We start from the raw sequence: 24725 nt of genomic DNA on the forward strand, positions 1-24725 counted from the left end.
AAGACAAGGCTTCAGATTATAGTCAATCATATGTTCATGCTGAAGGAGAAATGAATGAAGTGATCAAAAAACACAGAGTTGATAGAAAAAAATCAGGTACTAATTCCCTGAATCATTAATGAAATTGCTTTTCTACCTAAAAGGGTGACTGACTTAAAGAACTGTTAAATGATATATTTAATTACCACATTATCTGGTATAAGGATAAGTAAAACAAAAAATTCAAGAATAGCAATAACAAGAATAACTCTTGCTGAACATCAAAATTAGAATCCCTCCAATGTCAAATGGAAAAAAAATGTAGGCCTGTGGTATCCTGGATTCAGTTAATTTTTGCGATAGCATTCCAAAACAGATACATCTGGCCCACTGATATCACAATTCTGTGGTACATTTCTTATCCATCAAATCTGTTTTTTTATTAAATACAGTTTTAATTTGTTTCTCATATTGATCATTTCTGCAGGTAGTCCAGTTATCTCCAAGTGGGTCTTTTTGAAATTAACCAAGTCTACTGAAAAATATTCCCTATGGCTTAACACATTAATTTGGTTATACTGATTGTCTATAAAGGGAAAGAAGCTCAAGTTAAATTGTCTTTTTGTAGTGTGATCTTTGTTATGTATATTTTATATACTGAGTTGGTGCTTAAGTTTGTAGAGCTTTGTTTTGCATGTTGGTATTCTGGTTGCTATAGGTTTATTTATCAACTGTCATATTTTATTTGTAGTTCAGCATTGCTATTTGAGTTTAAATATTTTGGAGACAGTGAGTGGAGTTGTGAGCGCTAGAAAAAGGAGTGACAACTGGAGAAATTGGAACATTTTTGACATATTCATCTGTTTGAGTTCAATAGAGGGGTGAAAGCAGCTGAGGCAGCCAGAAACATTTGTGTTTTGTATGGCGATAATGCCATTGGACAGAGCATGGGAAGAAAATGGTGTATTCATTTTAAGGAGTACTGTTTTGATGTTAGTGACTGTCTGTGTCCAGTAAGCCCTCAGGGGTTTGATGAAGATTGTTGAAAAGCATTAGTCCACAATGATCCATGTTAGTGTACTTGAGAATTGGCAAATTTGATGAACTGTGATAATTCCATGATCATTTGAAATTTGAATGCAGTGGGGAAGGTTCAAAAACTGGGTGTATGGATACTGCATGCTCTAAGTCAAAATCGTAGAAATCATCTGGTGGCCATATTTACATCTCTGCTTGCTCGTCATCAATTGGCTCATGAACATCACTGACCATTGCTGTCCTATATCATTACTGGTGACAAGAAATAGTGTCTTTATGCTAACACAAGGAAAAGGAAGGAAAGGCTGAGCTCAAACAAAGCAGCAACAACCCATACAAACACCTGTGTGCATCCAAAAAAGATACTGTGGAACAGTGACGATGCAGTGTACTACGAGTTTCTTCCCTGAAGTGTAATCATCACTGCTGACATTTACTGTCAACAATTGAGATCTATTGCAGATGCAATGCAAGAATAATAACCAGGAAGATTGCTAGAAGTGATGCTACTCCAAGATAATGCCTACCCGCATTCTGCTAGCCCGACAAAAAACACTGTAAATGAGTTGAGTTGAGAAGTCATTCCACAACCATCTTATTCACCTGATCATGAATCCTCAGATTTTCACTGTTTCTGGTCTCTGTCAAACAACCTTCAAGGAACTTCCTTTCCAGATGAAAATGCACTCTGAACAAGATTGACAAGTTCTTTGCCTCAAAACAATGCTATTTCTACAGTCGCAGAACCAGAAAGTTGCTCCAGCATTGGTGGACTGTTGTAAATAGTGAAGAAGAATATATCACTGATGAAAATTTCTGTGTTAACTTAGGTTATTGTATTCTGTTACAAAGTAGTGATATCAGATATCACAAATACAATGTGTCATACCTAAGTTACAATGTAGGAATTACAAGAGCAAAAAGAGAACAGGGATTTTTGCTCAGGCTATAACAATACACTTCAATTCTATGGACCTTGTAACATGTAATGTGGAATAATTGTTCTTTGTTATTTTATTGCTTTACATCTCTGTTAACTATTGGAAATGGCCAAGTTTGTAATTATTAGCATATTTTGTTCCTATACACATACTATAATTTGTATCTATTAACATCTATAAGTAATATGCTCATGTATAATTATCACTTGTTCCATATCCATGCAATTCTGTTGTATGCTTTGGACTGATGACCTCACTATTTGGTCCCCTGCCCCAAATCCATTAACAAACCAACCAACCTCTTGTATACTGATCAACAGAACACAAATTAATAAATAAGTAAAAACAAAAGAGATGTGTAGGGACTGATTCTTGCTAACCACGAGAAACATAACAGTATGCAAATTGCAATACAAATTGGTGCACGTCTTGACATTTAGAATGCAGACTACATTTGGTTATGTTCATATGGCATCATTATGGCCAAAATATTGTTAAATTATGTGTTTTATAAGAGCATGGAATTAGTATTACTATAATTAGATTTATATTCATCAGGCTGGTATAAAGAGAAACATTTCTGACAAATACATTTATATTATGATGTGAGAGTGTGGCAGAAAAAGGAAGATAACCCATTAATTTCTTTGGAGGGTAGAGGAAACAAAGCATAATCTGCTACAAAATAAACTAAAAACTAAAAACATTGTGAAGTGAAGCTGCAACACTACTGCAGACTTTCATAGTTCAGACTTATCTGACTTTTCAGTTGTGAAGAGAACATATGTAAATGTGGATATAGTTTTTCTATAGATCCCTAGTCAGGACAGGTACAGATCCACAAGAAGGGGTGTGTTATGAGATTCCCCCCCCCCCCCCTCCCCCCGACCATTTTGCTAAATGGTTTACATTTTTATGTATAACAACTTAAAATTTTGGAGAACAAAGAGCAGGAAAGCAATAAGTCTTGGAAAGGTCAAGGAACATTAGAAAATTGCAAGTGACTGTTACTAAGGACACTTTTCAGTTGGTTGTCTGAGGGTTTACCCATGTGGATTAGCTTGTGGCCTGACAGCCAATAGAAAACATGGCAGCTAGATAAAGGCACCCATGCATGGGCTGATCTAGCCTGCTGCAGACAACAAATTGGAAATGGTTCGAGAGCTGGAACTGGAAAATCAGAACAAATGGAACAAATCAAAACAGAAAAAAGTAACATAGACTGATTTCCCCAAACAGAAGTAAAAAAATGAGTGCACCTCCCCATTTACATGCTCACATAGCCAGAGTCTGCAGACCCTTCTTCACTATGGCAGTGCTTAGTAAATTTCTGGTAATTGTGAGTGCACATTTTGAGGAATTCTGGTGTTATAGTTCTTAAATCAATTTGAGGACACATGAAGCTCTCAAATTTTCAGACTAATGCTTTATAAACAATGTATTTTTCTGAATTGTAGTTTCTTGGAAATTATGCTAAAGTGATGTGCTAAACAGAAATGTAAAAAAAAAATTATTATCATTATTATTACTATTGTTGTTGTTTTCATTTCTTCATTTTGCCCAACCAAGGACCATGTCAATTCAACTGTCTCTTTTTCTGAATTTTTTCTATCATCCAGTGCTCCTGCACCAGTTTGCAATGTTGTTCGTTTCTCTCTTGGGCCCATGCCTTTCTTGTCTTCAGGCTTCAGCTTTTTCTGGAAACTTGTGTGTTAATAGTTTTTTTGTTTAAGTGGCTGATGCTTCTGGATATCTTCAGGAAAAAATGTTTACTTCTCGCATTTAGTTTTTGACATGCTTATATAGCTTCTCACTTGCAGTTTCTTTGATGGGACCCAGGATTTATCCCAAAATCATTCTCTCTTTGATCTGAAGTTGCTTCATTAGACCTTTCTTGTTCATTGTAAGAGTTTCTGCCACAGGTAGATTCAATAACAGTGCAGTAATGCCTAATTTTGGAATTTGATGATATCATTCTCTTATTGTAGAAACCTTTAGCATGTAGGCCATTTTCATTATGTTGACATGTGACACAAAGGCATATTTCTCTGATACGTTAGGCTCCATCCACTCATCTAGGTATTCAAATTTTTCTGCTTAATCTTTCCTAGTCAACATACAGTTCTTCTGGTACTCATTTTATGTTTCTCACATAACAATAATTTTTACTATAGTGATGCAATTTACCAAACTGGTATTATTTCATTGTAATTATTATTGAAATCCTAGGGATCTGTGGCACTTTAAAAGCGGGGGCAGGTGAGAGGAGATGAAGTACATAACAAACTGTGACACTCTCCCCCTCCCCCTTGCCGCCCCCCCTCCCTCCCCCCCCCCCCCCGCCCCGCCCTCTCAATCTGTGCCTGATTGAGGAAATCCTTGAGGAGATAGAACATGTTGCAAGAGATCTGAGATCAGAACAAATGACTGTTTATTACATGCTCTGGTTTTCTTCACACTCATACTAAACTGATGAGGACACACCTGTCAATGTGGCGTGGTGGAATTTGACTCCAGTTTGCTATCTTTTTTCTTCTTTTCTATGGGGAGGCTGCAGACTGTAGGTGGCCTCCCCTGCCCCTCTCTGTTGTTATGAGGCAGACGACAGGTGACACATGAAGCTGAGTGAGACTGCCTACTAGCAAGCATTTATTTACCTCACCATGTAGCGAGCTTATCCTATCTGATGCCCAAAGTGTGGATATACCGCTTGGGACACTTGAGCTCAAAAGAGGCTCATGAAGATGGTTTTTAGGCCTTTGTAAAAGCCAAAAATATGTTCAATTGATGTATTATATCTCAAAGAAAAGCTTGGAAAATCTTATTTAGTACCAAAACATCACAAAAGCTCTTGTCTTGGTTATTGTAAATAATTAAAGGAATTACACTTGAAAACAGAGACCAGGTTTTTAAGTCAATAACAGGTTTAGATGTAGATTTCTTAGACAGAGTGAGTGAAGTCATCTGGCTGTGTGTTGTCATAATCATTTATAAGGGGCCTAGGACCTTAGATGTTATAAGTTGGTCAAATAAGCGACAACCACAGTAAAGAAAAGCTCAATCCCAGGCTGTGTGGGGCCTTTTCAACTTGCTGAGCCATTTGATGGCAAATGAACATGCATCAATGCATTTCAGTAGCAGTGTCAGGGCAGTATGTTTGTTGTGGCATTTTAATGGACTTGGTGTTACATGTGACAACCTCAAAACTACATTTGATTATTAATCATGGCCACAGAAGGACAACATATTGAGGTCAGTATGTGGGAAATACAAAGTGTTTGTGAGTGAAGATACAGAAGTATGTGCACTGACTAACCAAAGTAACAGTAAGACACTGGATGTGATATTGGTTGTCTTCTGCTGAACCTGATGTGGTGCATTTGCATCTGTAAGGGCTGGTGGAACTGGTTTCTGATGCCCCCCCTTTCAAGTCAGTGGTGATCTGACTAACATTAGGCTGTAGATCAACAATATTTAAATGCTGTGCAGTTCCAAGAGCAGAGCAATTTCACTTGATAAAGTTGTGCCCTTTGTCATCTGTTGGAATGTGCTTTGCAAATAACCTCCTTGAGACATTTTTTTTTTCAAGTATTTCAAAATATAGTGTGTTACATCTTGTCTTGCAAGTGGACACTATCTCCATAAAAGGTAAGCTTCATCATTTGAAACTGACAATGAGTAAGTTCTTATCAGAGCTTTCTGTGTTGGAGTATGATGTATCTGCTGTCCACATCCAACCTTAAAGTAGGAATAATAAAATACAGAATGAAATGGCAGGAATATGTGACAAGAATTGATCTAGAATTTCAATGATGTTACTAGAGCACTAGGTAAAACACACAAAAAGGAACTCTGGATGGCAGAGTAAAAGATTCCTGATCTAAGACCTTTGAGGGCAAAACAAATTAATCAATGATGACATGTCAATGCTTTGCCAAGCAGGTTGGGCATAGGCAAAGAATCTCATCAATTACTGGCCGTGGATCCCATTTGGAGGGCAGATACTCACGGCACTGCACTGTAGATATCTAGGATCTGTTAGTGCTAAATACGATGTGTTCCACTAATGTGATGGCATCAGTTGCCAAACTGCAGTACAACCGTGCTAATACTGATGGTGCCAGAACCAATTAGCAGCCTACAGTCCAAATCAGCCATCCAAGGGGTGACAATATGACCTCAAACAATAGGAGTGTCACTACAACCATTTATTTATTAACATTAAGAAAGAGCTGTTTTTATGCTGAGAGGTAATTTTTTTTTCTCCCTCTGACAATGAAATCGCACAGTAGTGCTGAAGGTTTATGATTGTATCAATGTATCGACTATCCTAAAGTTTCAATCATGTGATACATTGGTAATCTTGGTGTGCTCACCATCTTGGGCAGTAGGGTTCTGGTATCCCTCTCCTTAGTTGTCTGGGAAGGAAAAACAAAACAGGCTGGAAAATATTTACAATGAGACTGACGCAGGACTGAACCTTGTAAATGGACTGTAGAGAAAATCCTGGAAGTGGTCACTATTGACATCAATACAGCACTGTGCTAGGTTTATCAAACTGTGAGACACGTGGAGCAGCTCTACCTGAGGGATCAGCATTAGCATTTTCAGTATTCTGTTGTAGCTCTTCCAGTGTGTGAGAATTATTCGAGTGCAACCGACCTTTCAATTGCCCAATGGGTAAAAATCACCCAGAGAGTGGTCAGGTAAATGGGGTGTCTAGCAGATTGTACCGCCTCTGCTGACTGTCCTCTCCTAACCAAACACCTCATGACTGATGACAAAGCAGTGTATGCTGTTGCTCTGTCTTGCTGAAAATGTCCAAATGATCACTCATCTTATTTCAGTTGATCTCCATGTGGACTAAACAGTTTCCGAATATACCAGTTAATGTTAACTGTTTGGTGAAAGTATCTTGTTACACTGACACTGCATACCAAACACCAATCTCGAGATTATGCAATGGCTCTTCAGAGAGGGAATTTTCTGATGCATAATGGCACATGATATATAAGTTGGTGTATGCTGAGAGGGTGACCAGGCTGGATCTGGAGAAATGTAAAACTTAAGATTTAAAAGTTCTGATTCCACTTGCCTCAGAAACCAATGGCAGAACTCAACATGCAAAAGTTCATTCATACATTGTAACTCATGTATGTGTACTGATGCTGGTCCCTTTTGATAATTCTCACTTGCATACATAGATGGTTTTGAGATTTTGTTGGGCTTTGTTTCAGGATTTCCTTCACTTGAGCAATGTTTTCTGGTGTTTGGATTGTTTTCAGATAGTTACAGTTTTTATTCACTACAGATCCCATTTTATGGCATTTTGCCAATAAGTTTTGTTTGTCACATTTTACTGGAGGTTTTGGCAAAACACTAAGATCTTAAACTATTGCAAAAACAAAGCTGCAGGCTTTTGCTAGAATTACACTTCACATAACACTTGACAATGAACACATGCTGTTTTATCGTGAGCATCATTTTGTGTTGTGTCAGTCTTATAAATGTTTTCCAGGCCAGTGTTATTTTGTCCACCCTGGGCGTGGCCTTAAAAGAGGCTTGTGCCACACAGGATAGCTTCACATTTGCAAATACGAGACCTCAAATATTGGTGAAGCAAGGTATATTAAGTGGATCTAAGTGCGAGGGAGCCAGGCTTTGGCAGGGTGGTGTGAACAGGATTTTGGCAGTGGAGCAGTACTGACTGTGGTACGAGCCAGGCTTTGACACGGGATTGGTGGAGTGGTAGTGACTGTGGTGTGACCCGGACTTTGGCAGGGGACTGGTGGAGCAGTACTGACTGTGGGGCAAGCAAGGCTTTGACGGGGAGTGGTGCAGCGGTACTGACTGTGGTGCGAGCCAGGCTTTGACACGGTATTGGTGGAGTGGTAGTGACTGTAGTGTGACCCGGACTTAGGCAGGGGACTGGTGGAGCAGTACTGACTGTGGGGCAAGCAAGGCTTTGACGGGGAGTGGTGCAGCGGTACTGACTGTGGTGCGAGCCAGGCTTTGACACGGGATTGGTGGAGTGGTAGTGACTGTGGTGTGACCCGGACTTTGGCAGGGGACTGGTGGAGCAGTACTGACTGTGGGGCAAGCAAGGCTTTGACGGGGAGTGGTGCAGCGGTACTGACTGTGGTGCGAGCCAGGCTTTGACATGGGATTGGTGGAGTGGTAGTGACTGTGGTGTGACCCGGACTTTGGCAGGGGACTGGTGGAGCAGTACTGACTGTGGGGCAAGCAAGGCTTTGACGGGGAGTGGTGCAGCGGTACTGACTGTGGTGCGAGCCAGGCTTTGACACGGGATTGGTGGAGTGGTAGTGACTGTGGTGTGACCCGGACTTTGGCAGGGGACTGGTGGAGCAGTACTGACTGTGGGGCAAGCAAGGCTTTGACGGGGAGTGGTGCAGCGGTACTGACTGTGGTGCGAGCCAGGCTTTGACACGGGATTGGTGGAGTGGTAGTGACTGTAGTGTGACCCGGACTTTGGCAGGGGACTGGTGGAGCAGTACTGACTGTGGGGCAAGCAAGGCTTTGACGGGGAGTGGTGCAGCGGTACTGACTGTGGTGCGAGCCGGGCTTTGACACGGGATTGGTGGAGTGGTAGTGACTGTGGTGTGACCCGGACTTTGGCAGGGGACTGGTGGAGCAGTACTGACTGTGGGGCAAGCAAGGCTTTGACGGGGAGTGGTGCAGCGGTACTGACTGTGGTGCGAGCCAGGCTTTGACACGGGATTGGTGGAGTGGTAGTGACTGTGGTGTGACCCGGACTTTGGCAGGGGACTGGTGGAGCAGTACTGACTGTGGGGCAAGCAAGGCTTTGACGGGGAGTGGTGCAGCGGTACTGACTGTGGTGCGAGCCGGGCTTTGACACGGGATTGGTGGAGTGGTAGTGACTGTGGTGTGACCCGGACTTTGGCAGGGGACTGGTGGAGCAGTACTGACTGTGGGGCAAGCAAGGCTTTGACGGGGAGTGGTGCAGCGGTACTGACTGTGGTGCGAGCCGGGCTTTGACACGGGATTTGTGGAGTGGTAGTGACTGTGGTGTGACCCGGACTTTGGCAGGGGACTGGTGGAGCAGTACTGACTGTGGGGCAAGCAAGGCTTTGACGGGGAGTGGTGCAGCGGTACTGACTGTGGTGCGAGCCAGGCTTTGACACGGGATTGGTGGAGTGGTAGTGACTGTGGTGTGACCCGGACTTTGGCAGGGGACTGGTGGAGCAGTACTGACTGTGGGGCAAGCAAGGCTTTGACGGGGAGTGGTGCAGCGGTACTGACTGTGGTGCGAGCCGGGCTTTGACACGGGATTGGTGGAGTGGTAGTGACTGTGGTGTGACCCGGACTTTGGCAGGGGACTGGTGGAGCAGTACTGACTGTGGGGCAAGCAAGGCTTTGACGGGGAGTGGTGCAGCGGTACTGACTGTGGTGCGAGCCGGGCTTTGACACGGGATTGGTGGAGTGGTAGTGACTGTGGTGTGACCCGGACTTTGGCAGGGGACTGGTGGAGCAGTACTGACTGTGGGGCAAGCAAGGCTTTGACGGGGAGTGGTGCAGCGGTACTGACTGTGGTGCGAGCCGGGCTTTGACACGGGGTTGGTGGAGTGGTAGTGACTGTGGTGTGACCCGGACTTTGGCAGGGGACTGGTGGAGCAGTACTGACTGTGGGGCAAGCAAGGCTTTGACGGGGAGTGGTGCAGCGGTACTGACTGTGGTGCGAGCCGGGCTTTGACACGGGATTGGTGGAGTGGTAGTGACTGTGGTGTGACCCGGACTTTGGCAGGGGACTGGTGCAGCGGTACTGACTGTGGGGCTAGCAAGGCTTTGACGGGGAGTGGTGCAGCGGTACTGACTGTGGTGCGAGCCGGGCTTTGACACGGGATTTGTGGAGTGGTAGTGACTGTGGTGTGACCCGGACTTTGGCAGGGGACTGGTGGAGCAGTACTGACTGTGGGGCAAGCAAGGCTTTGACGGGGAGTGGTGCAGCGGTACTGACTGTGGTGCGAGCCGGGCTTTGACATGGGGTTGGTGGAGTGGTAGTGACTGTGGTGTGACCCGGACTTTGGCAGGGGACTGGTGGAGCAGTACTGACTGTGGGGCAAGCAAGGCTTTGACGGGGAGTGGTGCAGCGGTACTGACTGTGGTGCGAGCCGGGCTTTGACACGGGATTGGTGGAGTGGTAGTGACTGTGGTGTGACCCGGACTTTGGCAGGGGACTGGTGGAGCAGTACTGACTGTGGGGCAAGCAAGGCTTTGACGGGGAGTGGTGCAGCGGTACTGACTGTGGTGCGAGCCAGGCTTTGACACGGGATTGGTGGAGTGGTAGTGACTGTGGTGTGACCCGGACTTTGGCAGGGGACTGGTGGAGCAGTACTGACTGTGGGGCAAGCAAGGCTTTGACGGGGAGTGGTGCAGCGGTACTGACTGTGGTGCGAGCTGGGCTTCGACACGGGATTGGTGGAGTGGTAGTGACTGTGGTGTGACCCGGACTTTGGCAGGGGACTGGTGGAGCAGTACTGACTGTGGGGCAAGCAAGGCTTTGACGGGGAGTGGTGCAGCGGTACTGACTGTGGTGCGAGCCGGGCTTTGACACGGGATTGGTGGAGTGGTAGTGACTGTGGGGCAAGCAAGGCTTTGACATGGAGTGGTGCAGTGGTACTGACTGTGGTGCGAGCCGGGCTTTGACACGGGGTTGGTGGAGTGGTAGTGACTGTGGTGTGACCCGGACTTTGGCAGGGGACTGGTGGAGCAGTACTGACTGTGGGGCAAGCAAGGCTTTGACGGGGAGTGGTGCAGCGGTACTGACTGTGGTGCGAGCCGGGCTTTGACACGGGATTGGTGGAGTGGTAGTGACTGTGGTGTGACCCGGACTTTGGCAGGGGACTGGTGCAGCGGTACTGACTGTGGGGCTAGCAAGGCTTTGACGGGGAGTGGTGCAGCGGTACTGACTGTGGTGCGAGCCGGGCTTTGACACGGGATTTGTGGAGTGGTAGTGACTGTGGTGTGACCCGGACTTTGGCAGGGGACTGGTGGAGCAGTACTGACTGTGGGGCAAGCAAGGCTTTGACGGGGAGTGGTGCAGCGGTACAGACTGTGGTGCGAGCCGGGCTTTGACACGGGGTTGGTGGAGTGGTAGTGACTGTGGTGTGACCCCGACTTTGGCAGGGGACTGGTGCAGCGGTACTGACTGTGGGGCAAGCAAGGCTTTGACATGGAGTGGTGCAGTGGTACTGACTGTGGTGCGAGCCGGGCTTTGACACGGGGTTGGTGGAGTGGTAGTGACTGTGGTGTGACCCGGACTTTGGCAGGGGACTGGTGGAGCAGTACTGACTGTGGGGCAAGCAAGGCTTTGACGGGGAGTGGTGCAGCGGTACTGACTGTGGTGCGAGCCGGGCTTTGACACGGGATTGGTGGAGTGGTAGTGACTGTGGTGTGACCCGGACTTTGGCAGGGGACTGGTGCAGCGGTACTGACTGTGGGGCTAGCAAGGCTTTGACGGGGAGTGGTGCAGCGGTACTGACTGTGGTGCGAGCCGGGCTTTGACACGGGATTTGTGGAGTGGTAGTGACTGTGGTGTGACCCGGACTTTGGCAGGGGACTGGTGGAGCAGTACTGACTGTGGGGCAAGCAAGGCTTTGACGGGGAGTGGTGCAGCGGTACTGACTGTGGTGCGAGCCGGGCTTTGACATGGGGTTGGTGGAGTGGTAGTGACTGTGGTGTGACCCGGACTTTGGCAGGGGACTGGTGGAGCAGTACTGACTGTGGGGCAAGCAAGGCTTTGACGGGGAGTGGTGCAGCGGTACTGACTGTGGTGCGAGCCGGGCTTTGACACGGGATTGGTGGAGTGGTAGTGACTGTGGTGTGACCCGGACTTTGGCAGGGGACTGGTGGAGCAGTACTGACTGTGGGGCAAGCAAGGCTTTGACGGGGAGTGGTGCAGCGGTACTGACTGTGGTGCGAGCCAGGCTTTGACACGGGATTGGTGGAGTGGTAGTGACTGTGGTGTGACCCGGACTTTGGCAGGGGACTGGTGGAGCAGTACTGACTGTGGGGCAAGCAAGGCTTTGACGGGGAGTGGTGCAGCGGTACTGACTGTGGTGCGAGCTGGGCTTCGACACGGGATTGGTGGAGTGGTAGTGACTGTGGTGTGACCCGGACTTTGGCAGGGGACTGGTGGAGCAGTACTGACTGTGGGGCAAGCAAGGCTTTGACGGGGAGTGGTGCAGCGGTACTGACTGTGGTGCGAGCCGGGCTTTGACACGGGATTGGTGGAGTGGTAGTGACTGTGGTGTGACCCGGACTTTGGCAGGGGACTGGTGGAGCAGTACTGACTGTGGGGCAAGAAGGCTTTGACGGGGAGTGGTGCAGCGGTACTGACTGTGGTGCGAGCCAGGCTTTGACACGGGATTGGTGGAGTGGTAGTGACTGTGGTGTGACCCGGACTTTGGCAGGGGACTGGTGGAGCAGTACTGACTGTGGGGCAAGCAAGGCTTTGACGGGGAGTGGTGCAGCGGTACTGACTGTGGTGCGAGCCGGGCTTTGACACGGGATTGGTGGAGTGGTAGTGACTGTGGTGTGACCCGGACTTTGGCAGGGGACTGGTGGAGCAGTACTGACTGTGGGGCAAGCAAGGCTTTGACGGGGAGTGGTGCAGCGGTACTGACTGTGGTGCGAGCCGGGCTTTGACACGGGATTGGTGGAGTGGTAGTGACTGTGGTGTGACCCGGACTTTGGCAGGGGACTGGTGGAGCAGTACTGACTGTGGGGCAAGCAAGGCTTTGACGGGGAGTGGTGCAGCGGTACTGACTGTGGTGCGAGCCGGGCTTTGACACGGGATTGGTGGAGTGGTAGTGACTGTGGTGTGACCCGGACTTTGGCAGGGGACTGGTGGAGCAGTACTGACTGTGGGGCAAGCAAGGCTTTGACGGGGAGTGGTGCAGCGGTACTGACTGTGGTGCGAGCCGGGCTTTGACACGGGATTTGTGGAGTGCTAGTGACTGTGGTGTGACCCGGACTTTGGCAGGGGACTGGTGGAGCAGTACTGACTGTGGGGCAAGCAAGGCTTTGACGGGGAGTGGTGCAGCGGTACTGACTGTGGTGCGAGCCAGGCTTTGACACGGGATTGGTGGAGTGGTAGTGACTGTGGTGTGACCCGGACTTTGGCAGGGGACTGGTGGAGCAGTACTGACTGTGGGGCAAGCAAGGCTTTGACGGGGAGTGGTGCAGCGGTACTGACTGTGGTGCGAGCTGGGCTTTGACACGGGATTGGTGGAGTGGTAGTGACTGTGGTGTGACCCGGACTTTGGCAGGGGACTGGTGGAGCAGTACTGACTGTGGGGCAAGCAAGGCTTTGACGGGGAGTGGTGCAGCGGTACTGACTGTGGTGCGAGCCGGGCTTTGACACGGGATTGGTGGAGTGGTAGTGACTGTGGTGTGACCCGGACTTTGGCAGGGGACTGGTGGAGCAGTACTGACTGTGGGGCAAGAAGGCTTTGACGGGGAGTGGTGCAGCAGTACTGACTGTGGTGCGAGCCAGGCTTTGACACGGGATTGGTGGAGTGGTAGTGACTGTGGTGTGACCCGGACTTTGGCAGGGGACTGGTGGAGCAGTACTGACTGTGGGGCAAGCAAGGCTTTGACGGGGAGTGGTGCAGCGGTACTGACTGTGGTGCGAGCCGGGCTTTGACACGGGATTGGTGGAGTGGTAGTGACTGTGGTGTGACCCGGACTTTGGCAGGGGACTGGTGGAGCATTACTGACTGTGGGGCAAGCAAGGCTTTGACGGGGAGTGGTGCAGCGGTACTGACTGTGGTGCGAGCCGGGCTTTGACACGGGATTGGTGGAGTGGTAGTGACTGTGGTGTGACCCGGACTTTGGCAGGTGGCTAGTGGAGCAGTACTGACTGTGGGGCAAGCAAGGCTTTGACGGGGAGTGGTGCAGCGGTACTGACTGTGGTGCGAGCCAGGCTTTGACACGGGATTGGTGGAGTGGTAGTGACTGTGGTGTGACCCGGACTTTGGCAGGGGACTGGTGGAGCAGTACTGACTGTGGGGCAAGCAAGGCTTTGACGGGGAGTGGTGCAGCGGTACTGACTGTGGTGCGAGCCGGGCTTTGAAACGGGATTTGTGGAGTGGTAGTGACTGTGGTGTGACCCGGACTTTGGCAGGGGACTGGTGGAGCAGTACTGACTGTGGGGCAAGCAAGGCTTTGACGGGGAGTGGTGCAGCGGTACTGACTGTGGTGCGAGCCAGGCTTTGACACGGGATTGGTGGAGTGGTAGTGACTGTGGTGTGACCCGGACTTTGGCAGGGGACTGGTGGAGCAGTACTGACTGTGGGGCAAGCAAGGCTTTGACGGGGAGTGGTGCAGCGGTACTGACTGTGGTGCGAGCCGGGCTTTGACACGGGATTGGTGGAGTGGTAGTGACTGTGGTGTGACCCGGACTTTGGCAGGGGACTGGTGCAGCGGTACTGACTGTGGGGCAAGCAAGGCTTTGACGGGGAGTGGTGCAGCGGTACTGACTGTGGTGCGAGCCGGGCTTTGACACGGGATTGGTGGAGTGGTAGTGACTGTGGTGTGACCCGGACTTTGGCAGGGGACTGGTGGAGCAGTACTGACTGTGGGGCAAGCAAGGCTTTGACGGGGAGTGGTGCAGCGGTACTGACTGTGGTGCGAGCCGGGCTTTGACACGGGATTGGTGGAGTGGTAGTGACTGTGGTGTGACCCGGACTTTGGCAGGGGACTGGTGGAGCAGTACTGACTGTGGGGCAAGCAAGGCTTTGACGGGGAGTGGTGCAGCGGTACTGACTGTGGTGCGAGCCGGGCTTTGACACGGGGTTGGTGGAGTGGTAGTGACTGTGGTGTGACCCGGACTTTGGCAGGGGACTGGTGGAGCAGTACTGACTGTGGGGCAAGCAAGGCTTTGACGGGGAGTGGTGCAGCGGTACTGACTGTGGTGCGAGCCGGGCTTTGACACGGGATTGGTGGAGTGGTAGTGACTGTGGTGTGACCCGGACTTTGGCAGGGGACTGGTGCAGCGGTACTGACTGTGGGGCAAGCAAGGCTTTGACATGGAGTGGTGCAGCGGTACTGACTGTGGTGCGAGCCGGGCTTTGACACGGGATTGGTGGAGTGGTAGTGACTGTGGTGTGACCCGGACTTTGGCAGGGGACTGGTGGAGCAGTACTGACTGTGGGGCAAGCAAGGCTTTGACGGGGAGTGGTGCAGCGGTACAGACTGTGGTGCGAGCCGGGCTTTGACACGGGGTTGGTGGAGTGGTAGTGACTGTGGTGTGACCCCGACTTTGGCAGGGGACTGGTGCAGCGGTACTGACTGTGGGGCAAGCAAGGCTTTGACATGGAGTGGTGCAGTGGTACTGACTGTGGTGCGAGCCGGGCTTTGACACGGGGTTGGTGGAGTGGTAGTGACTGTGGTGTGACCCGGACTTTGGCAGGGGACTGGTGGAGCAGTACTGACTGTGGGGCAAGCAAGGCTTTGACGGGGAGTGGTGCAGCGGTACTGACTGTGGTGCGAGCCGGGCTTTGACACGGGATTGGTGGAGTGGTAGTGACTGTGGTGTGACCCGGACTTTGGCAGGGGACTGGTGCAGCGGTACTGACTGTGGGGCTAGCAAGGCTTTGACGGGGAGTGGTGCAGCGGTACTGACTGTGGTGCGAGCCGGGCTTTGACACGGGATTTGTGGAGTGGTAGTGACTGTGGTGTGACCCGGACTTTGGCAGGGGACTGGTGGAGCAGTACTGACTGTGGGGCAAGCAATGCTTTGACGGGGAGTGGTGCAGCGGTACTGACTGTGGTGCGAGCCGGGCTTTGACATGGGGTTGGTGGAGTGGTAGTGACTGTGGTGTGACCCGGACTTTGGCAGGGGACTGGTGGAGCAGTACTGACTGTGGGGCAAGCAAGGCTTTGACGGGGAGTGGTGCAGCGGTACTGACTGTGGTGCGAGCCGGGCTTTGACACGGGATTGGTGGAGTGGTAGTGACTGTGGTGTGACCCGGACTTTGGCAGGGGACTGGTGGAGCAGTACTGACTGTGGGGCAAGCAAGGCTTTGACGGGGAGTGGTGCAGCGGTACTGACTGTGGTGCGAGCCGGGCTTTGACACGGGATTGGTGGAGTGGTAGTGACTGTGGTGTGACCCGGACTTTGGCAGGGGACTGGTGGAGCAGTACTGACTGTGGGGCAAGCAAGGCTTTGACGGGGAGTGGTTCAGCGGTACTGACTGTGGTGCGAGCCGGGCTTTGACACGGGATTGGTGGAGTGGTAGTGACTGTGGTGTGACCCGGACTTTGGCAGGGGACTGGTGGAGCAGTACTGACTGTGGGGCAAGCAAGGCTTTGACGGGGAGTGGTGCAGCGGTACTGACTGTGGTGCGAGCCAGGCTTTGACACGGGATTGGTGGAGTGGTAGTGACTGTGGTGTGACCCGGACTTTGGCAGGGGACTGGTGGAGCAGTACTGACTGTGGGGCAAGCAAGGCTTTGACGGGGAGTGGTGCAGCGGTACTGACTGTGGTGCGAGCCGGGCTTTGACACGGGATTGGTGGAGTGGTAGTGACTGTGGTGTGACCCGGACTTTGGCAGGGGACTGGTGGAGCAGTACTGACTGTGGGGCAAGCAAGGCTTTGACGGGGAGTGGTGCAGCGGTACTGACTGTGGTGCGAGCCGGGCTCCTGCTTGATGCCGTTGTTGTCGGTGTCGCCCGCCTTGTCTGCAGCCTTGCGCTCCGCGGTGCCGTTGCCAGCCTTGTGGTCGCCGGTGGACGCCTCTTGCTTCGCCTTGCGCTGCAGCTTCTTCATCTTGGCCCGCTGGTTCTGGAACCACACCTGCACCACCCGCACGCTCAGCCCCGTCTCCTTTGCCAGGGCCTCACGCACCTGTAACAGCCGACCACTAACCTTACCTCACTGTCTCGACCAAGGAAATAGTTGCTGACACCTAATGGCGACTTTATTTGCCGGATTTAAAGCAGTTGTGTTCCGATAACTAGCGGGATTGACTGCTCTTGTAACTTAAAACTGTGTGCTGGTCTAAGAGTCGAACTCGTGACGTTTGCCTTTTGTGGGCGAGTTCTCTACCGAGTGCCCTACCCAAGCATGACTCGCGATCGGTCCTCACAGCTTTGCTTTCGCCAGTAATTCATCTTCTGCCTTCCAAACTTCACAGAAGTTCTCCTCCAAAACCTGCAGGACTGGTACTCTGGAAGAAAGGATATTGTGGACACATGGCCTAGCGACTGCCTAGGGGATGTTTCTAGAATTAATTTTTGCATTCTGCAGGAGAGTGCTGATACAAGACTCGTTGCGATGACAGGTTGTGAGTCGTGCTTGGGTAGCTCAGACGGGAGAGCACTTTCCTGTGAAATGCAAAGGTCCCGAGTTCGAGTCTCAGTCTGGCACACAATTTTAATGTACCAGGAAGCTTCATCGCCCATTAGTTTCTACAGCACACTGTCAGTACTTTCCTAAGAGCCACGGTGCAATGACTGATGGGATATAAGTCGAACGGCCTCTGTCGGTAGTGAACGCTTTTCGGCACAGCCTCAACTATGGTTAGCAGATTACAGTATTTTCAGAGAGTCTTCATAACGTGCGTAATGCACGGAGTTAGAGATCACGAAGTGTTATAGTTATTTCAATTCAAAATGGTTTAAATACAATAAAGCTACTATGTGCTACAGAATGTGTAACAATTCATGCATTAAAAAAATCGCCAGGATGAATATTACTAAATGTCAGGACCCTCTTTAGGCTGTTCATGTTTCTTTCGATGTAGGCAGCAGCTCGCTCCCTAGACTGAGCAAGCGATAGTAGTAGAATTTTCTGTTGGCTTTCAATGTCACATCATTTTAAAACATTTAGTATCATTTTTCGAGCTTGGCTCCGAGTCACAGTGCTTTTATTTACGGATAGCAACGGAAGCTGTTGAAGATGTCAACCTCGGTGAAGCAGCATCAGCCTCATCACTCCTTTTCAAAATAAGTACAAATCGCAAATCGGCAAACTACCAAACATTGTTGGAAAATGAGGATGGTGGCGACTAGAAACAAGTGAACATCGTTTCGAAGTCATACACAGTCTTTCAGATTTTAACAAAGTAACGACTTCTACCACTCGCTGTACCATAGCTCTTTAGAAAAAAACATAACCACGTTAACGTTATAATTATAGTAAAAGATATTTTTACATTAGCAAATTTTACGTTTACACGCCATTAAGTACGTTATTTTCTTTTGGTCGCTTCGTAAGCAATATTCTCCTATTTAATTGTTCTCTTGACGTTAAAAATTTCGTGCGGATATTTCTCAAATTCTGCTCTTTTGAACCATTAGCATAAGCTTCAGTATCGATTTTCAAATCGATATGTATGGGAACTATATAATGTTCCCGCTCACGCAAACCTGTAAGATAATTAAGTTAATGCATAAGACCGTACAGTTTGTTTCATTTTAAGTACCCAATGGAACACAGGGAGTTAGTACTTCGGTGGATGCATCAACTAAATCAACTTTGAATTGTATTAAAAAATATAAGTGGGATTTTAGGGACACTTTAAAAATATTTCCACAATGTTTTGACACCTGATTGTACTCTAAATAGCAATCAGTCATCAAAACAGCACCTGAATTTGTTTTCCGCTTAGGAGCAAGTCATGTACTGCGCAAAACAATAAGCAAGAAAGATTTATTTTAAACTCGGCGTGATTAGTCAGTGCTAATTTCGCAACCATCTCATTGACGAGTTGTTATACACTTTTTAGTTTGTTTGTCATAGCTTTAACAAAGTTACTTCACTTATCAGTTGCGTCTTTATATCGTTCGGAATTCATATGCATTTTTGCTGATTCGTGAAACTTTTTGAAATTTGTGAATGGACGGCTCATAATTGCGCTATGATGAGCGCCACTCTCGCAACAGAGCACACAACTTACGAAGTGCACCCTTAACTTCTTTAGAATATAATGACAGCCGGTGCAATCGAAATGTTCTACTTATGCCACCAGCGTCATTTTTTAAATCTGGATTTTTAGCAGGTTGCCATGGATTCAATAAAAGCTTATACTTCAGGGGATAGTAAATCTCGTTCTCTTTCAACATAGTTTCCGACATTGTAAATAGTGACCAAGAGACTACTGTCCTCTTCATCAAAGCACCTGAAGTTAAGTGTATATTTTACCCATCAGCACAATTACTGGCGTTTCTAATAAAGGTCTGACTCACCTTTGTACTGTGATATTTCCTCGCTTTCATTTTCAGTTTTCATCCGTTTATGAGGTACACAAAAATTACGAATAAAGGTCTTTTTTTTCATCTACATTTAAATTTGCATAGATACTCCCCAAGCCACCGTACGGTGCACGGTGGAGGGTATTCTGTACCCCTACTTGTCATTTCCTTTCCTGTTCCACTCGCAAATAGAGCGAGGGAAAAACGACTATCTATATGCCTCCATATGAAACCCTAATCTCTCGTGTAGTGTCTTCGTGCTCCTTACGTGCAATGGACGTTGGTGGCAGCAGAATCGTGCAGCAGCCAGCTTCAAATGCCGGTTCTCTAAATTTTCTCAATAATGTTTATCGAAAAGAACGCCACCTTCACTCCAACGATTCCCATTTGAGTTTTCGAAGCATCTCCGTAACTTAACGTGTTGTTCGAACCCACCGGTAACAAATCTAGCACCCCGCCACTGTATTGCTTCAATGCCTTCCTTTAGTCCGACCTGATATGGATCCCAAACATTCGAGCTATTCTCAGGAATACGTCGCACGAGCGTCCTACACGCGGTCTCCTTTACAGGTGAATCACTCCTTCCTAAAATTCTCCCAGTAAACCGAAGTCGACCAGTCGCATTATCTATCACTGTTCTCACATGCTCGTTCCACCTCATATCGCTTTGCAACGTTACGTCCAGATATTTAAACAATTTGACAGTGGCAATCGGGACACTACTAACTATATATTCGAACACTACAGGTGTGATCTTCCTACTCATCCGCATCAACATACTTTTTTCCACATTCAGAACTAGCTGCCATTCATCACACCAACTGGAAATTTTGTCTTACTACGGTCACTTCTACACCTTGTAACACTTATATCGATTAGGAGTAGGTTTATTTTAACTAACTGTGTATCCGCAATTTATGAAGTGTGTATACTGTGTTGTTTGAACTCCTTCATGTTGTTGTTGTTGTTGTGGTCTTCAGTCCTGAGACTGGTTCGATGCAGCTCTCCGTGCTACTCTATCCTGTGCATGCTTCTCCATCTCCCAGTACCTACTGCAACCTACACCCTTCTGAATCTGCTTAGTGTATTCATCTCTTGGTCTCCCTCTACGATTTTTACCCTCCACGCTGCCCTCCAATACTAAATTGGTGATCCCTTGATGCTTCAGGACATGTCCTACCAACCGAGCCCTTCTTCTTATCAAGTTGTGCCACAAACTTCTCTTCTCCCCAATCCTATTCAATACTTCCGCTTTAGTTATGTGATCTACCCATCTAATCTTCAGTTTTCTTCTGTAGCACCACATTTCGAAAGCTTCTATTCTCTTCTTGTTCAAACTATTTATCGTCCATGTTTCACTTCCATACATGGCTACACTCCATACAAATACTTTCAGAAATTACTTCCTGACACTTAAATCAATAGATGTTAACAAATTTCTCTTCTTCGGAAATGCTTTCCTTGCCATTCATTGCCAATCTACATTTTATATCCTCTCTACTTCGACCATCATCAGTTATTTTGCTCCCCAAACATCAAAACTGCTTTACTACTTTAAGTGTCTCATTTCCTAATCTAATTCCCTCAGCATCACCCGACTCACTCCCTTCCCAACCACTGCTTCCCTTTGATATCCCTCGACTCTTATAACTGCCATCTGGTTTTTGTACAAATTGTAATTAGCTTTTCGCTCCGTGTATTTTACCCCTGCCATCTTCAGAATTTGAGAGAGAGTATTCCAGCCAACATTGTCAAAAGTATAGCAAGAAAATTAGAGTTTTGTAATGTATTTATGAAAATATCAAAAGAATATGTTGAAATTTAAATTATTGTAATATGAATATGTTTATGAAAGAAGTATATTTGTTAAAAACTGGTTCATGCTTGGGCCACTTGTATTTGGAATATGTAACCGCTGTAGGGAAGTCCCTCCGCAACGGAAGTGGCAATGTAAAAGGTGGATGTGGCGGTCGAATTGAACGGCTCCTTTGTGTGAACGGCTCGCAGTATGTGGCTAGCCTTAGCACGGTACACCTCGACGGCGCTAAGAGAGGTAATTGGAAGCTGCATTAGAAGGGATTTGCCTCGGACGTGGATCTGGCTATTATTTGGTATTCACGGAATAATGGAATGGCTCTAATATGTTGAAAATCCGACGCCAAGAAGAGAGTTTACAGAGCATTCGCAACACCAAGAGCCGTGTGTACAGTTAGCCGCCACTTCGCCTGCCACTAATCTTCGCCACTGCTTCACAGACTTCATACGTTCAGTTACGTGATGTTTATTGGCATGGACCAGTTAATTTGTGCGTTGTTTCAATAATAATCACATAAGACGTCAATTCGTGTTCGAAACCATAACTTCAACTATGCAGGGTCCTCACCTAAGTGTTAATTATAATGTATCATATTACTATTATTTTCCTTTTATTTTCTCCCTCGTTCTTTCCTATATACAGATAACACTGGTACAGAAACAAAACAAGTAGAGACATGCTCTTCAACTGATGATTTTTTATTTGTTCGCCATTTGTCTCAATAAGCGATAGCGAGCGGACGTATTACGAGTTCCGCCAAGTTAATTTTGTTAAAACATGTGTATACCAATTGCACATTGAAAAGTGTTATAGAAAATTATCAAGATAGCAAAGTTTATTCGCACAGTCATATTCTGTTCATCATTCCGCGACGCGCCGAGAATCCTTCATCAAGAGGATCGAAGCTATCACGAAGAATTTGCGTGAGCAGATGAGGGACGATCCGGAACTAATATTGTTATACCAATCTCCGCGCATAATAGTGATAACAAGAGAAGGATGTACATAAATTTACGATTTTTAATCTAATAATGTATTAAATATTGGATGTCCCTTGATATTAATGCCAGCTAAAGTTCACTCAGGATATGAGTACTTTCCAGTTTCAATTATTCTTTCAAAAGTTCGTTTTTAATTATTTAAGCAGCAATTTTTTATCAGTTTCCATTATATATTATATTTTATGCACGCCCCCGTATTCTCCTATTCCCTCAGCAACTATTCAATGGCTACCGTTCAAAGGACGGCGCTGAGAGTAGTTTGAACAGACCTATCAGTTGTTGAGAGAAATTTTTTTTGAGATAAATGACCCATTTTATCGTTACAAGAAAATAATGAAGCCTTTGTTGCATGTCCGTGAGATTGGAACTATCAGCTACTTGAAGGAGCAAATTAAAATTAAATACTGCCTGCAATCGAGACTCGCCGGGAATGCTGATTTCAGCGGTAAAGCTAGGAAGCTGCTACGCTGTATGCTTATAAGGTCGCGCTAGGCGTCTTTCTCTCGCAGTAAGTAATCCCTTTTCCATTCAGTTAACATCCTTTACGGAGAGTGCATTTCTATGGGAAAGACGAAAATTTATATAAGTCAACGTTAAAGTGCAAAATAGTTCATTCAAATTCTGTAAGGCTGTATCAGAGAATAATTAATGAATATGCATATAAAACTACTTTAATTGAAAAGTAGTGATCAAAAAACAGAATTGGTTTTTGATAATTTTTTTTCATCATTTTGTTAAACATTGTTCACAATGGAGTCAAGGGGAATGGCAATTGTTGAAAACTCATTACAAAATGCTATATGCCAAAATATCGGAAATCCGAGCTTGGAAACAGTTGAAAGTAACGCGCCAACTCGTGAACTGGCCGATGGCTACCAAAACAACCAGGTTTGCGTCCCACTATTAAAGAATGATGACACTGGTGACATAACTAATCATGATGTCACTTTTATGACGCTCGATGAGATCATTGCTCGCGTCTCACATTTTTTCAAATAGTGAAACTGAAGCGCGCGACAGCGAAAATTCCTCTGATTATTTGCTCAAGACGTCGCGAACGCAAGAACAGGAAACAGTTCACAAAAGCAATGCAAATACTAGTGAGACACACACTTTGACATAGCTCATACGGCAAAATCAGGCATTTAACGATTTCAAGAAAAGAAAGCAAACAGTTCAATGAGGTGAGCAAAATTATACGTACTGAATTATCTGAAGAACTATCCGGTAAGTTCGCAGAGCTCGGTAAACAACTAAAACAAGAAATAATTACCGACATGTCCCGCAATATAAATACATTAACGGAAAATGTAACATCCCTAGACTATAAACAGGAAAAACTTGCAGGTGAGTTACAAAACCTTAGTGAAGCATATTCTCAAATTCAGGAGAATTGCACACACGAAAGAATGGTGTTTTATGTAGACACCCCACTTTATCACGTAATCTCCATCCTGTCCTATGGCCTTCAAATGGCTCTGAGCACTATGGGACTTAGCTTTTGAGGTCACTAGTCGCCTAGATCTTAGAACTAATTAAACCTAACTAACCTAAGGACATCACACACATCCATGCAGTCCCGCGGTTTCGGACTGAAGCGCCTAGAAGCGCACGGCCACCGCGGCCGGCTCCTATGGCCTTCCTCCAGCGTGGAACAAGGGCGTGTCTGCCCTGTTGGCACCAATGCTTGTTGTCGTGGCAGAGCCAGGGCTTGACTGTCTGAATCACCTTCTCGTCGTACTCAAAATGCATTCCGCGAATGGCATCCTTTAGTGGCCCAAACATCAGTTCGCTACAAGATGTCACGTATGACAGCCGTGGGTGGTCTCCCCGACCGCTGCAAATCGTGGAGCTCAGCCGAACCGCCTGCTGATGACCTCACCCTCCGTGACCAGCGACTAACTGTACTTCTGTCGACGGCAGATGCTTCATACACTTTGCATAAGCGTTTGTGAATATTCCCAACAGTTTCTTTCTCTGCAGTGAGAAATTCAATGACGGTACGTTGCTTATAACTTATATCACCTACAGACGCCATTTTGAAACTCTTACAGCTACGCTATCTGTTGGAACTGATGGAATCTTCAGCGCGCTCACTCAGGAGACTACATTCGTAGAATTGTTTTCGGCCGAGGAAAAAAAAAAAAAAATATGCGGTGCCTACCCTTCTGGACGACCCTCGTAGAAAGATAATAGTTTTCCAGCTGTTGCGAATAGTAAAAAGAGGTAAAAGAGAGCAAAGTAATTGCACGTAGGAGGCGCAGCAAGCACATCAAGCCACTTCATAACGAGAAGTAAGTTGTGCTTCTTTTCATTTTAGAGATAGAGTGTTCTATTAATCTGAAGTTTGACGTACAGATCATTTTGGACTCCTGTCCTTCCTAGTTTGTGTGGGTGCTGACTGCCATAGTAGCCGACGCAAGGTTTGGCCGCTGCACTAGAAACTGAAGAGACACCAGGTCGGATTGAGAGTGTGTGCCAAAATATGCTTCGTGGGTACAATTATCTGTAACGAAGCTGGCGGTCGCCACATAGAGGCATTGTTGTACTGCGTCAGTACTGTTCTGTAGGTACATTATGCTGGTTTTTTTCTTGTTTTGGAATAATGTAAACACGTAATGTTTAAATATCAATACAAGGAAATGTGCTTAGTGATAATTGAATGTTTCGTAAGGTTTCCTTCCGCATTGTTACCTAACAATTGTATTGTGT

General features: G+C 47.2%; 1 protein-coding gene across 1 annotated transcript in view; it reads right to left on the reverse strand.

Moving 5' to 3' along the window:
* Window positions 1-24725, reverse strand: part of LOC126267914 (LIM homeobox transcription factor 1-beta) — a 51930-nt gene that overhangs the window by 7395 nt on the left and 19810 nt on the right. Inside the window, exon 4 of the mRNA XM_049973223.1 lies at window positions 16626-16848. Coding sequence (XP_049829180.1) covers window positions 16626-16848 — 223 coding nt within the window. The remainder of the gene's footprint in view (window positions 1-16625; window positions 16849-24725) is intronic.

This window comes from Schistocerca gregaria, chromosome 4 (genome assembly GCF_023897955.1).
Source record: "Schistocerca gregaria isolate iqSchGreg1 chromosome 4, iqSchGreg1.2, whole genome shotgun sequence".
NCBI lineage: Eukaryota > Metazoa > Arthropoda > Insecta > Orthoptera > Acrididae > Schistocerca > Schistocerca gregaria.